This window comes from Pseudopipra pipra, chromosome 2 (assembly GCF_036250125.1).
Source record: "Pseudopipra pipra isolate bDixPip1 chromosome 2, bDixPip1.hap1, whole genome shotgun sequence".
In the NCBI taxonomy this organism is placed as follows: Eukaryota; Metazoa; Chordata; class Aves; order Passeriformes; family Pipridae; genus Pseudopipra; species Pseudopipra pipra.
This window is the reverse complement of record NC_087550.1, coordinates 7,955,430-7,968,718: the sequence shown is the minus strand read 5'-3', so window position 1 is coordinate 7,968,718 and position 13,289 is coordinate 7,955,430. Positions and strand designations below refer to the sequence as shown.

The 13,289-nt window shown below is 45.9% G+C and overlaps 1 protein-coding gene across 8 annotated transcripts in view; it reads left to right on the top strand.

Moving 5' to 3' along the window:
* The window catches only part of TIAM1 (TIAM Rac1 associated GEF 1), a 163,406-nt gene extending 151,515 nt beyond the window's left edge, over nucleotides 1-11,891 (top strand). For all 8 annotated transcript variants that reach the window (XM_064643904.1, XM_064643900.1, XM_064643899.1 and 5 more), the window contains 8 exons: nucleotides 1,539-1,718; nucleotides 1,824-1,942; nucleotides 2,963-3,071; nucleotides 4,716-4,774; nucleotides 5,557-5,659; nucleotides 6,473-6,560; nucleotides 7,409-7,581; nucleotides 9,494-11,891. In XM_064643904.1, coding sequence (XP_064499974.1) covers nucleotides 1,539-1,718; nucleotides 1,824-1,942; nucleotides 2,963-3,071; nucleotides 4,716-4,774; nucleotides 5,557-5,659; nucleotides 6,473-6,560; nucleotides 7,409-7,581; nucleotides 9,494-9,957 — 1,295 coding nt within the window. In that variant the 3' untranslated portion in view covers nucleotides 9,958-11,891. The remainder of the gene's footprint in view (nucleotides 1-1,538; nucleotides 1,719-1,823; nucleotides 1,943-2,962; nucleotides 3,072-4,715; nucleotides 4,775-5,556; nucleotides 5,660-6,472; nucleotides 6,561-7,408; nucleotides 7,582-9,493) is intronic.
* The last annotated feature ends 1,398 nt before the right edge of the window (nucleotides 11,892-13,289 follow it).

Below are 13,289 nucleotides of genomic sequence, written 5' to 3'. Positions count from 1 at the left end.
AGGAGCGATGCCAACAGGGAGGAGCTCATATTTTTCAAAGAACATCTGATGTCTGACAATCAAAGTTTTGGGGTTTTTGTTTCTTGGTTGGTTTGGCTTTTTTTGTTGTATTTTTTTTTTTGCACACTTTTTCCTTTTTCATTTCTACTTGTAAACTTTTATTCCCCATGCTGCAAAGAGTATTTGGCAGCTCTGTGGGATATATAAATGAATGACTTGTTGCTAGTCACATCCATGCTTTCTTTTGGAATCATTTTGTTGGGCCTTAATTTTAAACCTGTAGACTAGGTAGATCTGGTTATTTTGCTTTTATTTTTCTTTGCTGACTGTATTTATAAATGAGAAATGGTTGTGCTTGAATTGTGGCATAAGCAGAACATAAAATTTCACACCAGAGATAAATCTCTTAAAAAGCTGGGAGTGTATTTCAGGTGTAATTTGGTGTCCTCAGCTGAGGTGCAGGTGGCTTTTGGGTTTGAAACTGAAGTTGCTTTATTGCTATCAGGTGACTGTCTGCAAAAAAACCACCCAGCCTTGGCAGGGGACATGACTCTAATAAAAGCAATTGTGTGGAATTGTTCCTACACTGAATAACTTGTGTGTCTAAAAATACCACCTCCTCCTTGCTTCCTTCCTTATGTTCTAGTAGGGGGAGCAACAGAGAAAATGACATTTTTACAAATTCAGTAGCAGTCAGGTAGCAAGATGATGGCAATCAGGTGTCCAGGCTGCCTGTGCTCCCAAAATCTGGTGTCCTAGCATAAGTGTACTGCTCTTCTGCCTCCTTACTGGCTCCTAATGGTTGTTCAGAGCTGCATTTTAAGGTTTAATGAGGTAACAAGAACCAGGCTTGTCAATATTGTAGGTACACCTGTCAGACTGGGCTTAGGAGCAGCGACTTTTCATAAATACCTAATTTGAGCCTTTGCTTAAAGGAAACAGATGATTAAAACAATTTGAGCTGCTCTAAAATAGTTGCAAGGCCAAAAGTGCTTGTTACTGAGTGCTGCTTCCTCTGAGGGGCAACTTCGACCTCTGCTCCCTGTGATCAGAGACAGGGTCCAGGGAATGGCTGGAGCTGTGTCACAGAGGGTTAGGCTGGATATCAGGACAAGATTCTTCCCCCAGAGGGTGGTTGGGCACTGAACAGGTTCCCCAAGGCTGACAAAGATCAAGGAGAGTTTATACAATGCTCTCAGGGACAGGGTGGGATTGTTGGGGTGTCCTGAGCAGGGCCAGAAGTTGGACTGGATGATCTTTTTGGATCCCTTCCAACTCAGGATATTCTGTTCTACCATGGACAGTGAAATTAAAACCTGCCTGTATTGGTGTGGAGGTGGGTGCCTGTTGTGAAATCCTAAATACCATGTCCAAGGCAAGTGTCAATGACTCAAAACCTGGAGGGCATAAATCTAATTCCGTGGACCCGATAAATCTACAGTTCCTTGCAAAATGGCTCTGGATAAATGAATTTAAAGCTGGAAAAGTGACTTTATGCTTTTTTTGATTTATCCAATGGCTTCATTTTAATCTTCCAGCCAAGACAGACACTGCTTTCAAGGCATTCCTGGATGCCCAGAACCCCCGAAGGCAGCACTCCTCCACGCTGGAGTCTTACCTCATCAAACCCATCCAGCGGATCCTGAAATACCCCCTCCTGCTGAAGGAGCTCTTTGCTCTCACTGACGTGGACAGTGAAGAACATTATCACCTTGATGGTAAGGGGTTAACCCCATGTGCTTTGCCCTGCTTAATTTCTGACCTGGAATCCTTCTTCTCAAAGGCTTAAAATTCCTTTTCTTCTCATCCTGTCTCTCTTCTAGTGGCCATCAAAACGATGAACAAGGTTGCCAGCCACATTAATGAAATGCAGAAGATCCATGAGGAATATGGGGCAGTGTTTGACCAGCTCATAGCAGAACAAACAGGAGAGAAAAAAGAGGTAACAGACGACCAGATTTGGAGAGGAAGAGGCTGTTATTGTGGTGCCTGGAGCGTGCATGTTAAACTGTATCCAATATTTACCTTTCCTGTTGTTCCATTGAAGTGGATCCTAGTGCAAACAGATAAATCCCTATTCAATTCTAGAACTGCTTTTCCATGTATGGTTCAGTGAGTGAGACCAATGTAAAGAAGTAGTGGATGATCGACCTTCAGTGTTGTGCTTGGGTCAAAATCTCATCCCAACCTGCCCTTCACTATTTTGATATCCTTGTCTTGACTCTCACATCAGTCATCTGGCCCCACTAGTTTGAGTGGACTTGCTGAGGCAAGGCTGTCCTTGGCATTTTAATGGCTTGGAAGAGATGAAATTGCGAGGTGTGGTGTGTGAAAAACTGCTGATTCTCTTTTACAAAGCATTTTAGGGGGCTTGGTGCATGAGAGAGAGCCTGGGGCTGTGGGCTGGAGGTCTCATGTGGTGCGCACGAAGATCTGGTGTGGCTCAGTCTTGGCTGACTGTCTGAGATCTCTGGAAGGGGTCTTAAAGTCCCAGACCCCTGGACTGGGGTAGCACTCAGTTTATCACTCTGGGGGGCCCATAAAGAAAGAGAAAGACCTCTAAACTTTGCCCCAAACTGAGTATGTACATTAGGGGCTGTGCTTACATTTTCAAACCATCTTCCTGGGAGGAAGATGGACAAAGGAGGAATGAAAAGGCAAAGAAAACATCTGTTTTTTTGCCCTAACTTCCCACCAAATTGCAAGAGCTGTTCTGTGAGTTTAACTTATCCTAATTTATGCTGACCAATTAAGGATCTACACGGATCTGTTGCTAAGTGTCACAATCTGTTTGCACATGCTTGTGGCCATCTGATAAAATATTCCAAAGGTTTACTTGTGGGGTATTTTTTGTTTGTTCAGGACTAAACTTCAAGCAAGTTTCTTGAACTGGAAATTCCCATAAGATTCCTTGAACTCATTAAACACTGTGTCTCTGCGCTTGTGTTCTTCATGCTGGCAGGTCGCCGACCTTTCCATGGGGGATTTGCTCCTGCATAATACAGTGATATGGCTGAATCCTCCTGCTTCACTGGGGAAGTGGAAGAAGGAACCTGAGCTGGCAGCATTTGGTTTGTATCCTACCACTTTCATTTCAGATGTCACGTGTGCCTTAGCAGATATTTACTGAAGGTAGCTGAGCATTGCCTTCTGCAAGGTTGGCTGGAAATTATAACTGTGTTAGTCTCTTTGCTGCAAAGGTCAGTTCTGTTCTGTGGTGATCTAAAACTGGGGAGGAATTTGGAGATTGCTGTATAGTGCAAGAGTTTCTTAAACTCATGTCCAAGGCTATAGTGAGCTTTGTATTAATATTAATATATTTGTCTCTGGAAAGATATGGTTTGATAGTCCAGTCGATGCCAAGTAACTCTGCTTCACAACTCAGCCTCTCTCTTTAAAAATTACATCAAGTACTCCAGAATATGCTAAGTTCTATTTGTTCCTAAATTTCTTCTCACATAACTGGTTTTTTACCTTGTTTCCAGAAAGTGGTGCTGGTTAGGAAGCCGGTGATGATGATGATAACGATGATGATTATAGTTATTATTATTTTTTTAACATACCAAAAAGATAACAAATGAAGACTCTTTCAGCTTTGCTCTGGAAGAGCATATAAAAATTTACTGCTTTCCTGTAAGTTGGGAAAGCACCTGGTCATACCGTTCATGAAAGCTGCTAGGAATGTGCAGCAACTCTTAATTACTCCCAAAATCTTTAAATTGGTTTCATAAAATGTCCAAAATTAAGTGTCCCTGCAGTTCAGTCTGAAAACAAAGGGGGTGTGCTTGAGGACTGAGGAAAGAGATCACTAGGAAAACTGGAGTCTTGAAAGGCAAATTCCAGCTCCATGTGGATTTGGTGTGGCAAAAAGAAACTGGGATTACATCTCTGCCAGCCAGTGGTGCTCACTTTTTAATTCACATCCTGTCCCTGTGCAGCCTCTCCTGCTGACTCACCGCGTGTAGCTGGATGCTGCTTATTAGTCTGAGGTGAAATTAGCCAGGGGGAATTAAGTTTTACAAATATTTGTACAGAACTGTTGCTGTTTGAGTAGTTGTTCCTATAACTGGTAACATAAACTCTTTAAGTTTCAAGTGAGTTTGAAGTAGCCTGGTTTCGTGTGGTAAAAGCTGTTTAGTTTGGGTTTTTTTGGAGAAGAATATACAAGAGGGCTGGTGGTTTCTCCAAGCCCTCCTTCCCTGGCTCAGGTGAGGGCTGAGGAGCTGAAAGGCCTGTGTGCTTGGGGCATTCAGGAGACCCATTCCCAGCCTTATGGACTCTCTTGGGGAGAGACTGTGAGAGCTGAGCCTGGTTAGTCTGGAGAAGAGAAGGCTGAGAGGGATCTCATCAATCCACACAAATATCTCCAAGGGCTGTCAGAGGATGGTACCAGACTCTGCTCAGTGGTGCCAGTGACAGGATGAGGAGCAGTGGCCATGAACTAAACCACAAGTTCCACCTCACCATGAGGAAGAACTTCTTTCCATGGAGGGTGGCAGAGCACAGGAACAGCTGCCAGGGGAGGGTGTGGAGTCTCCCTGTCTGGAGACATTCCAAACCCACCTGGATGTGTACCTGTGTCACCTGCTCCAGGTGACCCTGCCTTGGCAGGGGGGTTGGACTGAGTGATCTCCCCGGGTCCGTTCCAAACCAGGCATTCTGTGATTTTGTGATTCTGTGACAACATGGCTTTTGTCTCTAACTTTCTCCTCTAGTGTTCAAAACTGCCGTGGTCCTCGTATACAAGGATGGCTCCAAACAGAAGAAGAAACTTGTAAGTTGAATGGACTGCTTAGGTGATGCTGGGGGCATTTGTGGGACTGTGACTGGGATCTGCTTTCCATACAGCTGTGGAGCTGGAGTGTTCTTTTCCATGTGTGATCCTTGGTGTGTGCTGAGCAATGTGCTGTTCATCCTGAATGCAGCAAACATTCCTTTACTTTATCCTCAGCTCTCTGCTGGACTAGTTATTCATGTCCCTGCCACATCCATTCCACGCTGGGGAGTGGATTGTCATGAATCAAGATACTGTGAACATCTCTCTTGTGTTTGATTCTTTGGTCAGTGTATGTGAAGCAAATATTTAATGTCTGTCATCTTGCTCAGTGAAACACAGTGCCCTGGGTGTTTCGTGCCACCAAACAACTGCTGGCTCTTCTCAGCTGAATTAGGTGTACTTGCAGTATGGCTCAGGGATCCCACTGGAGTTTGGGACTCTGTGGCATAGACCAAGGTGTGATTTGAAATGCTCACGTGGGTAAAGCCAGCTGGCCACAGGATGACTTCAGAGGGGCCAAAGCAAAACTAAAATGTGTTCCTGGGTGTATGTGCACCTGGAGGAGAGAATGCAGCACTGGTCTCACTGACTTTGGAAGGCTGATGGGGTGCTTCAGTCTAGATTTTAGCATGATCTTCACAGAGAGGAACCTCAGTCAGGTGTTGCAGTGAGAAAATCAGAATGGCAGCAGGAAGCTCTCAGTGCAGAGCACAGGAGATTCTTGTGTCTGACTGTCCCAGGGTGTCTGGTTTCCTAATGGTGTTTTGAAATTCTTCCAGGGCGGATCACATAGAGCTTCAATTTATGAAGACTGGGATCCGTTCCGATTTCGCCACATGATACCTTTGGAAGCCCTGCAGGTTCGGGCCTTGGCCAGTGCAGGTAATGTTCCCACTGCATTCTGGAAAAACAAGGCAAAGTAGTTGCTGACTCTGGTTCACTCTATTCCTCTTCTGGAGATTAGAAGGCAGTTTGCAGCTGTGAGACAACAGAACTGGTGGGTTTTTGTTCTCATGGTTGCCAGCTTCATGGGGAGCTTAGAGTATGAAAAATTTCACAAATTTATACAGTTTTCTCACTTTCTAATGCATAAGTGGAAAGAACATTGGAGGTAGTTGTAAAATCATAGAATCGTGGAATGGTTTGGATTGGAAGGGATCTTAAAGCCCATTCAGTCCCACCCCCTGCCATGGGCAGGGACACCTTCCACCATCCCAGGTTGCTCCAAGCCCTGTCCAACCTGGCCTTGGACACTTCCAGGGGTGGGGCAGCCACAGCTTCTCTGGGCAACCTGTGCCAGGGCGTCACCACCCAAAATGTGACAGTACTTCATGGAACACCTGAATAGCTAGATTGTTTTTTGCTCATTTGTTTCGGGGGTTTTGTTGGTTTTTGTTTAATTGTTTGGTTTCCTTTTTTTTATTTGGTGGGTTTTGTTTGTTTGTTTGGGTTGGGGTTTTAAAATATTTTTATGGGAACTGAGTGGGTGCATATAAAATACTGCCAGTTTAAGAGCCTGTTCTTCCATTAGTCACTTGCCCACTGCTGCCTTTCAGCTGTGAGTTAATATTATTTGCAGCGTATTGTCTGTTGTCCTGGGTGGTCTTAAACCATTTCTTCAGGATTATGGAATAAATACTTCCAAGTTAAACATGAGAAGCTGTTACATGAAGTTCTGCTTGCTTTTCCCTTTAGATGCAGAGACCAATTCTGTGTGTGAGATTGTCCACGTTAAATCTGAGTCTGAGGGCAGGCCAGAAAGGACATTTCACCTTTGCTGTAGGTAAGCGTGTGTTTCCCTATTTTCTATGGCACCTCTGGATCCCAGCTTGCCTATGTCTTTCCTTTAAGGCAGTCTGGGAACAACCAGTAGGGGAAGTGGGGAGAGGGTATAAAAATCTTCCTTCTGGCTGGCGGAATTCTGTAAAATCTCTGAAAATAAAGGCATGTGTTTGATCAGCCATGTACCTTTATGGGAATATCCTTATTACAATTTTCCATTCACATCCAGTTAAACTCCAGCATTGGATCCTGCTGGTGTGTTGTGTTGAGCTGGTATGTTTCATGCCACCAGGTTCCAAAATCTGCCAGTCTGGGGCATTGCCCTTTCCTTAAGGAAACATCCATTATTGTTGTTGTGGTTGCCCTGACGTGGCTTAAGAATTCCAAGTAAGAACTTGGAACACACGTTCATCAGGATCCAGCAGAGCTGATGCCAAGCCAGTCCCTACTGTGAGGTAGTAGGGATTTGCAGGACTTGTGCTTGGTGTGTGTTCCCAGGAGCCAGACAGATTTAATGAGCCCCCACAGGTCAGCTCGGTGTGTATCAGGCACAGGAAAGTGCTTGCTTGGCACTGGAGGAAAAGGACACCTCGGGAAGGGTGAAAGGCTAAATGTTTTGTTAATGAACTGTGTATTGGTTTCCTTGGATGCCCCTTGCAATGACCAAAGATTTAGCTTTGCTTTGAAAACACCGTGTTAAATGGAGTCTTCTCTGGGGGAAGCGCCTGCCAGTCGATTTGCACTGTCTTAAATCACAGAACTGCTCATTATTTATCTCATTTACTGGCGAGCTTTTAGCAGTTCCCAGGGGATAACGCTGCCTTTTTTGTATTCTCACCTGTTTTTCAGCTCACCAGAACACAGGAAGGACTTTCTGAAGGCAGTGCACTCCATCCTGCGGGACAAACACAGGAGACAGCTTCTTAAAACCGAAAGCTTGCCCTCCTCCCAACAATATGTTCCTTTTGGTGGAAAAAGATTGTGTGCTCTAAAAGGTGCAAGGCCAGCCATGAACAGGGCAGGTACTGTAGGGCTACAGACTTTCAAGATCCCAGTAACCCCAGCACTGTTGTAGGACATGTGGTGGTGTCTGTTACTTGTACATTAGGATTAGCATTCTCTCCTGTGTATGTAAAAACTGCTGGTTTTCCATGCTTCACCTCCTTGAGAGCCTTAAATTGCCTCTATTTCCCTTGCTTTGCACTCGAGGCTCAGCTTCAGAGCAGCCCTTCTGGCATGGAAGGGAGAAATGGGGTTCCTGTCCGTACCGATTGGCTGTGCACTTTAATCTGCAACTGGGTTTCAGCTGGACAAAGCAGAAGCCCTGCTGCCTGTTCCTTAAAAGCATGTACAGAATTTTGAGGTGACCCTAGCACTTTTAAACTAAAATGCACAAAAAAAAAAAAAAATCAGCTCCCCTGAGTGAGTGGCTTGGTTTGAAGGGACAACTTTGGATGTCCTCCCTTTTAACCTTTTCAGCTCTACTGCTGAAGGGCTCGTGCTCCCACTTCTCACATTTGGAGAAACATGCACTTGATACTATTATTTTTGTAATGGCCTGTCCTAAACCGTGGATTTTCCTTTTCAGTTTACTTCAGGCAAAAGCAATGAGAAAATCCCAGGGGGAAGCAGGTTTTCATTTTCATGACACTAGATGATGGAGGGAAGAAAACATTTGCTTCCAAGTGAACAGCACACGGCACCGCTGCGTGTTTTGTTCTGGTCTGTTGTTTACTTTTTGTTCTGCTCATTAGATCCAGCAATGTAGGCAACCAGGCTTTCTGTTCCTCTTCTGTACTGGGCAGGCCAGACCAACACCATCCTCAGCATGGCTTCTCACTCGGGGTGCTGCTGGGAATCTGCCTCACAGGCACTTCAGATCCTAAGCAGGGAGAGTCAGAGGAGGGCCAAAAACCACAGCGCTGCTTCCTGGGCCTGTGGGGCCACCCTGCTGTAGATGCCAAACCTCCTTTCACTTTCATCATTTGCATGATGAGTTCTGCAGAGATTAAAACCTGCCCTCAAAGTCCAGACCTCTCCCTACAGATAAAATTTGCAACTGCTGAGCTTTGTCGTACTTAATGCACCTTGTGAGGCTCAGGGACGTTAAAAGGTAACCCCACCCCCAAGGCAGAGTTGGATAAATACATCCTGCCAAGTGCTAAGGTGCTGTTTGGTGGAGGGGGAGAAACTCCAGCCTGAGAGTTCACTGCTGGCCATGGAGCTATGTGTGTGTGCACATAAACAGCTGCAGGATTCATCCCCTGCTTTGCCTCACAAGCCTCTTGTGAAGATGTTCCAGCACAGGAGATGTGAATTTGCTAACTGGGCCAGTTGCAAAAGCTAGTAGAGTAGATGCTCAGTAAGGAACTTCTGATAGATTTTCTGGTTTTGGGGTTTGGTTTCTCCTCCAGTAGGGAGGGAGTGGGGGGAGGCAGTAGCAGAGCCTGGACAAGGAATGTAGTTCCCTGTAAATAACACAGCAATTGCAGCATCTTCAGCACTGAGGCAGCCACTTGGAAACCCGTGGTGTTGCTCTCACCCCAGACAAAGCAATTTCCCTTTACCGAGGTGTGAGCCTGCTGGTTTCTGTGGTGTGCTGGCAGCAGGCACTGCGTGTGAGAAGCTGAGCTGAACAGATGCACTTGGTGCTGGCTGCCTGCCCACCGCTCAGGAGGAACAGTCCTTGTGGGCCATTATCCCAAACCGTGGATCTGAGTAGCAGAAACTCCGTGTTTTCAGCCGGAGAGAGACCTGTGCTGAGGAGCCGAGCGGAGCGTGACTCGCCCGCAGGGAGTGACCAGGTCATCCGTGGGAGTCTGCCTGCTCTGTGCCCAGCGGTGCTAAATAAAGGGCCCCTGGAAGAGTAACTTTCCCTAAGGAGTTGTACCGTGTGTAAAAAGCCTGTGGGGTTTTATCTTTGTGTGTGCGCAGTGTCAGCCCCAAGCAAGTCTCTTGGGAGGAGGAGGCGGCGGCTGGCCCGAAACAGGTTTACCATTGACTCAGACGCCGTCTACACGAGCAGCCCCGAAAAAGAGCCCCAGCAGCCCACGCACGGGGGGGACACTGACCGCTGGGTCGAGGAACAGTTTGACCTCGCTCAGTACGAGGAGCAGGAGGACATCAAGGAGACGGACATCCTCAGCGACGACGACGAGTACTGCGAGGCCGTGCGGGGCGGCGCGGCCGAGCGGGACCTGCGGGAGCGGCTGCAGGCGGCCTCTATCGCGGGCCAGCCCTGCCGGGGGGACGCCCACGCCGCCAGGATGACCCAGCTCAAGAAGCAGGCGGCCCTGTCCGGCATCAACGGCGACGTGGAGGGCGGACACGGCGAGGAGGTCATCTGGGTCAGGCGCGAAGACTTTGTCCCCGGCAGGAAACTCAACACGGAGCTCTAAGCCCCCCTTGCCCCATCTGGATGCGTAGGTCTCCCCGTCCACCCCTCCCTCCCTCCCTTCCCCGCTCCCACGGAGAGCTGATCCCGATAGATTGCACACTTGCACACACCATTTCGGCAGCTGAACCGGTCCGAAGCCATGCGGCCACACTTTAGGCGACTGTAAAACGCTCAAAACCGGGAACGGGTTAAGCTTAAGGTCCTGTCTTACGTTATCAAGGGCTTTCACACTATTTTATTTATTCTGAAGTAATCAGGGGCTGAAATTAAAATACGGGGAGAAAACATAATCACTGGAAAACAAATTACTCTGGATGTCTTAACCTACGTGCAGCGAACTAGCTTAAAACAAGAGCACAAGGACAGAGGGGTTTATAGCCGTAAAAGCCGTCGGTCGTAGGTTCATCTCCTTCATGAGCAAACTGCCTTTTTAACCTGTACAGTTGCAGTATTCTTATTACTTTTTCCCTCTTTAAATGTAAGAGAAATATACATGTATTTTAGGAATGTGTGAGGAAAGGTTTGGGATTTATGTTGTGTTAAGTCTTCTCGGTCTGTGGCTGGTCTAATTTAATGTCAATGTTGGAAGCTCTAGTTTTACATACTGTTATAAAGATGCCAAACTCTCTTGAAAGAGATCCAAATTTAACACTTGAAGAAATATTTTTTTGTATTTTACCTGAGATGCAGGGGCACAAAGGGATAAAAGTCTTACGGCGTTAGCGTAGCTCCACGTCTAGGATACAGGACTAGCTTTTTGCAGAGGGTTAGGAACGGTGGTTTTATATTAAAATATGAACTGGAAACTCTTATTTAGGTATAACTTTCTTGAGGAAAAGGATTATTGTATATGTTTGAGACTGGAGTTTAGTTAGATAATAAAAAGAATAATAAATAAAATGACATGACTGAATTGTGGTGGACCAAGCTGATCCGTAGTGGGACCTCTCTGGAGCCACAGATCCGTCTGGTCCACTCTCTCCGTCAGAGTTTGGGCGTAGGGGACAGGGAATTCATGGCCAAAAAACTGACCTCATCCACTCTCCTACTGTGGGTGAAACTAGTGTATTTTAATTCCTTTATAAAAGCTTTTCCACTGCAATAGAGTACAAACAAGCTCTACACAAGCAAACCTTTAACATTTGAAATCTTTTATTTAAACATCTAAAACAGGGTAAAATGTGACTTAAATCTCGTGGTTTTTAAGTAGACTTCCAAATGCAAAACACAAAATAGCACTTTTTTTTTTTAAGATTTATATAGCTTTTCCCACTGCAGTTTCACCTATAGGAAAAAAAAAAGGAAGATTATATGAAATTCTCTTTTGTTTTGTTTTGTTTTGATGGTATCTATTGATGTTTGACACATTAGTAGGTACTTTGAAAACCTGAAATTTTATAATAGCTTTAGGATTATATTTTATAAAATCCACTCTGACTATATTTTAAAACATAACAAAAACTATCCCCCCAAAATATCCATCACTTGTCTGTGTGTCCCACTTAGCATTCTCCCCTTGCCCCCTTCCCTTCCCTGGTTTCTGGTGCACTATACTTGACCTTATGAAAGCTTTCTCTATCAACTTTTTTGCTATCTCCTCATTTCTTTTCCTAAAAGCTTTAGAAGAGTTTCTATACCCTTTGTATGATCACAGCATTGTTTTATATCATCCACCTGTCAGTTGTGTCCCAGCGTGCTGGAGGAGCGGCGGTTTTTGCCCTGGGCTGTTCCCAGTGGATACAGTCAGAGCTCACATACTGGAAGGCTGGTACTGGGAAGGTACCGTGGCTCTTGTACATAATGTCATGACATGTCTATGTCAAAGGTTCTTATATATTTCTTTTATAAGCTGAAAGAAGGTCTATTTTTATGTTTTTAGTTCTATGAATGGAACGTTGTAAATGCCTGTCAGAAATAAAATACTGGAAAAAAAAATTACAGGTATTTGCAGCTCATTTATCACATACCAGGCCTTACACAGAAGGTGGGACAGGGAGGAGTTCCTGCATCCTCACCTGCCAGGTGCTGTAGCTCAGGAAGGAGCCCTCAGGTAAGGCTGAGCTCGTGTTTTTCCAAGGGCAGTGTTGCCATTTTCCTTATGACATCCATAACTAGTCATGCCTGGTTCTTCTTCTGGGCTGGTCACGAGGAACCTTCAGTGTGCATTTTAAAATGCAAGATAAAAAGCAGCAAATTCCGGAAGGAATTCCAGTTACACCAGCAGAGCTCTCTCCATGGCCAGTTCTTTGACCAGCCCCTCTTCTCTCGGGGTGCTGAATTTTAGCCCAGACACAAGGAGTGTGCTGTGGGTTGGTGTTTTGTGCAGCCTGAGCAGGAGCTTCCTGGGCCCCCAGCTGAGACCCTGACTCCCACCTTAGGGGAACTCCTTAGGGGAACTAGGACTGCTGGTGTACAGGCAGGTGGGTTCTGTGCTTGGCTTCTGGCAGGCTGTCCCTAAAAGGTGGGCTGGTGGGCGTTTGGGAACTGGTTTTTTAGAAGACAAGGCATTGCCAGAGCTGTGAGAAGAGCCTTGCACAGCGCCTGGGTCTTGCTTGCAGTAGAACAACAGTGGGAGAGCACTGGCACCCTGTACCATGGAGGTCTGGGAGGTGCTTTAACTCTCATTTTACCAGCCAGTTGCTTTTGTTGTCTCCTCCAGCAGACTTGCTCTCCTTGCACCGGCTGCAGGAGAGCACAGCGAGGACTTTGTTTCTGAGATATTGTCTCTGCAAAGAACAGGTCAAAGATGTGACCCTGCCACAGCTCGTGTTCCTGCTCCCAGCCACTCAGGCAACTTGCTTTCCTTTTAATTTTATCCTCAGCAGTTGCTGAGGTGTTTCTACTGAACACTGGACTTGTCTTTTTGAATCCTTTCCCTCACCAGACCTGCCCTGCATGTTAATTGAAGACTGTCAGCGTGTCAGCACTGCCGAATGAATGTGACCCAGCCTTTTGGAAGCTTGCTCTGACTCTGCCTTATTCTGGGAGAGAAGCAGGGTGAAAGAAAGCCTTCAAAAATTGTTTTTTCTCCGGCCACATCTTGTTAATAACATGTAGCAGCTCCATGTAGTTGTACATGGGTGTGAGCCTGAGGGTTTTGCAAGGATGAAATAAGGATGAAATCCTAGAGCAGCCATAGGGCCTGGGTAAGTTGTTCCCATTTTAAGCTTGGCAAATAAAGGAGGCGTACACTCAGGGTCCTGTAGCAGGCCTGGGGTGCTGGTGGAGGGCTCACATGTTCAGTCATGAGTCTGGTTGATGTTTCCTCCTCATTAATTTAAAGGAATAATTAGTTGTGGTAAGGGATCGTTTCTTGTAAAGGGGGCAGAAAAG